This window comes from Pygoscelis adeliae, unplaced genomic scaffold, assembly GCF_000699105.1.
Source record: "Pygoscelis adeliae isolate BGI_AS28 unplaced genomic scaffold, ASM69910v1 Scaffold81, whole genome shotgun sequence".
Lineage (NCBI taxonomy): Eukaryota > Metazoa > Chordata > Aves > Sphenisciformes > Spheniscidae > Pygoscelis > Pygoscelis adeliae.
This window is the reverse complement of record NW_008824005.1, coordinates 243526-245825: the sequence shown is the minus strand read 5'-3', so window position 1 is coordinate 245825 and position 2300 is coordinate 243526. Positions and strand designations below refer to the sequence as shown.

The 2300-nt window shown below is 45.1% G+C and overlaps 1 protein-coding gene across 1 annotated transcript in view; it reads right to left on the bottom strand.

Moving 5' to 3' along the window:
• Positions 1-2300, bottom strand: part of LOC103918447 (myosin-3-like) — a 36266-nt gene that overhangs the window by 28909 nt on the left and 5057 nt on the right. Inside the window, 4 exon segments of the mRNA XM_009325762.1 lie at positions 1064-1234; positions 1313-1462; positions 1563-1681; positions 2096-2251. Coding sequence (XP_009324037.1) covers positions 1064-1234; positions 1313-1462; positions 1563-1681; positions 2096-2251 — 596 coding nt within the window.

Below are 2300 nucleotides of genomic sequence, written 5' to 3'. Positions count from 1 at the left end.
TTGCCCCCTAGGTGCGGCTGCTGTGTAAGAGCTCTGGGGTTAGCATTCATCTTGTCTAACTGTAGGTGTCTATAAAACACAATCTAGATCTGAGTTAGCTGTCCAGATTGCACTTCTATAATGGAAGCATTATAAAGACATTTCACAGAATCACTAACAGAACATACTTTATAAGGAGATGATTTGCATCCTAGAAGTGTCTACTTTTTTCCTGTCATTACAAAAGAAACTACAGCATTAGATCAGCGTAGGTGTTCTGATTCCTCTGGCTCTAATACTCTGTATTGCACAGATATAGGACACAAAATGTGTGGACACTGAACAGTAAGTGTGGATTTGGGGTGTTAAATATAGCAATAGGCAACAGGCACTATCTGTGAATGGTAGCACTGCCTGTAGATGCTGCTATGTGGTGGGAAGTGTGGGAGCTTAGCAAGAAATGTGAGGCTCGTGTGCAAAGGCATAACCCATGGGTATGAATATTAAGCAGTGAACATGCATGTAGGATGGCTGAATCAGTTACTGGGCACTGGGCGTGAATAATAGTGCTGGGAGCAGACACCTGTATGCTCCTGAGAAGGAAGATGTTTGGGTATGTGCATACTGGATTTGCACATGATGTGTAAGTGCTGTGCACAACCACTGGACACTGGCTTGTAACGTAGCAGTGAGGGGTTAATTCCCATTAAGATCCCCAGTGCAGTAGCAGCGGGCAGCAACAGAGGGGCCAGAAAGAGTTGTGTTGCTAGAACCAAAAACTTAATTCTATCCATTACTGCAAGGAGGAAGACTTGAGGTTCACCTTACTGTTAAAGGCAGTCTTGTTAAAAGCACCAAATTAACACTGTGTACCCCCTCTCCCATCCACCCCAGTCGTGTTTTCAGGAAATCATTGTTTGTGCAGAGGCAGCCTGTCATTCCAAAAGCTTTGATTTTATAAACTGCTGCTTCTTATGTGAGACGGTCATTCAACAGTAATGTGTCAATTTATTAAGAATGACTGGACTAAAATAAATGACCATGAAAGAAATGTGCTCTTCTAAAATGAAAAGCTTTCCTCTACCTTCTCAATCAGCTCAATGCAGGCAGCCAGGTCCATCCCAAAGTCAATGAACTCCCATTCAATTCCCTCCTTCTTGTACTCCTCCTGCTCCAGCACGAACATGTGGTGGTTGAAGAACTGTTGCAGTTTCTCATTGGTGAAGTTGATGCACAGCTGCTCCAGGCTGTTGAACTGCAAATTCAAAATATAAAAAAATGCCAGTTAGTTTGGAAAAGTCATCAATGGGCAAGCATACCTACTGTAACTCACATCAAAAATTTCAAAGCCAGCAATGTCCAGGACACCAATGAAATGCTGTCTGGGCTGCTTCGTATCCAGCTGTTCGTTGATTCGAATAACCATCCATAGGAACATCTTCTCATAGACTGATTTAGCCAATGCACCCACTGAATTGTATACCTGTAAGAAACACAGCCATGGCAGTAATGAAAGTTGAGTTAGCTTTAAAGTTGAAAGAACTGTCTGAACAAAATGAAAAGCTGATCAGCTGTCTAGGTACCTGTTGGACATTTTGTCCTTTAGTTACATATTCATTCCCAACTTTCACCCTGGGATAGCATAAGGCCTTGAGCAAATCAGCAGAATTCAGACCCATCAGGTAGCCAGCTTTGTCAGCCACTAGGATCAGAGACAGCACAGGAGTTCAAAAGAGACAAAGAAAGGTGTCCTGGTCCTCTAGGATGTTTCTGTTACAAGGAGCCTACTTTTGGCGCTACTCAAATGCACCTATTGTCAAGAGAAGCTCCTCTCCAGTCCCATGGAGAATGTTTTCCCCCCAACACAGGCAGTGTCTCAGGTGCAGCACACTCCTGTTCCATGCCTGGAGGGCTGCAGCAATGCTTCATCTTTATATCTCTCCCTTTCCTTGCGGAGCATAAATTATATCATCGACTTTGTGGAACTTGCAACAAACTTAAAAAATTTAGTTTCAGGAAGGGAAAATCACTCTCAAAGTGTTGGGCACTTCATGGGACGGGGTTGCTCTTTTGTCTCCTGGTGCAGTTCACAAGCAAACCCTGCAGTCAACACCACCTTCTGTGCTGTCCGGCTCCGCCTGCTCCTCCCGCTGCTTCTGCTTGAACTTCATGTTCCCGTAGTGCATGACAGCCCCTGTCAGCTTGTACATCCCCACCTTCTCATCGGGGCTGAAGCCCAGGATGTCCACGGCGCTCTGCGGAGGCAACAGGCAGGTCGGGGAAGGTCAGAGAAGCAGAAGGTGCTGTTAGCAGGCGCGGGT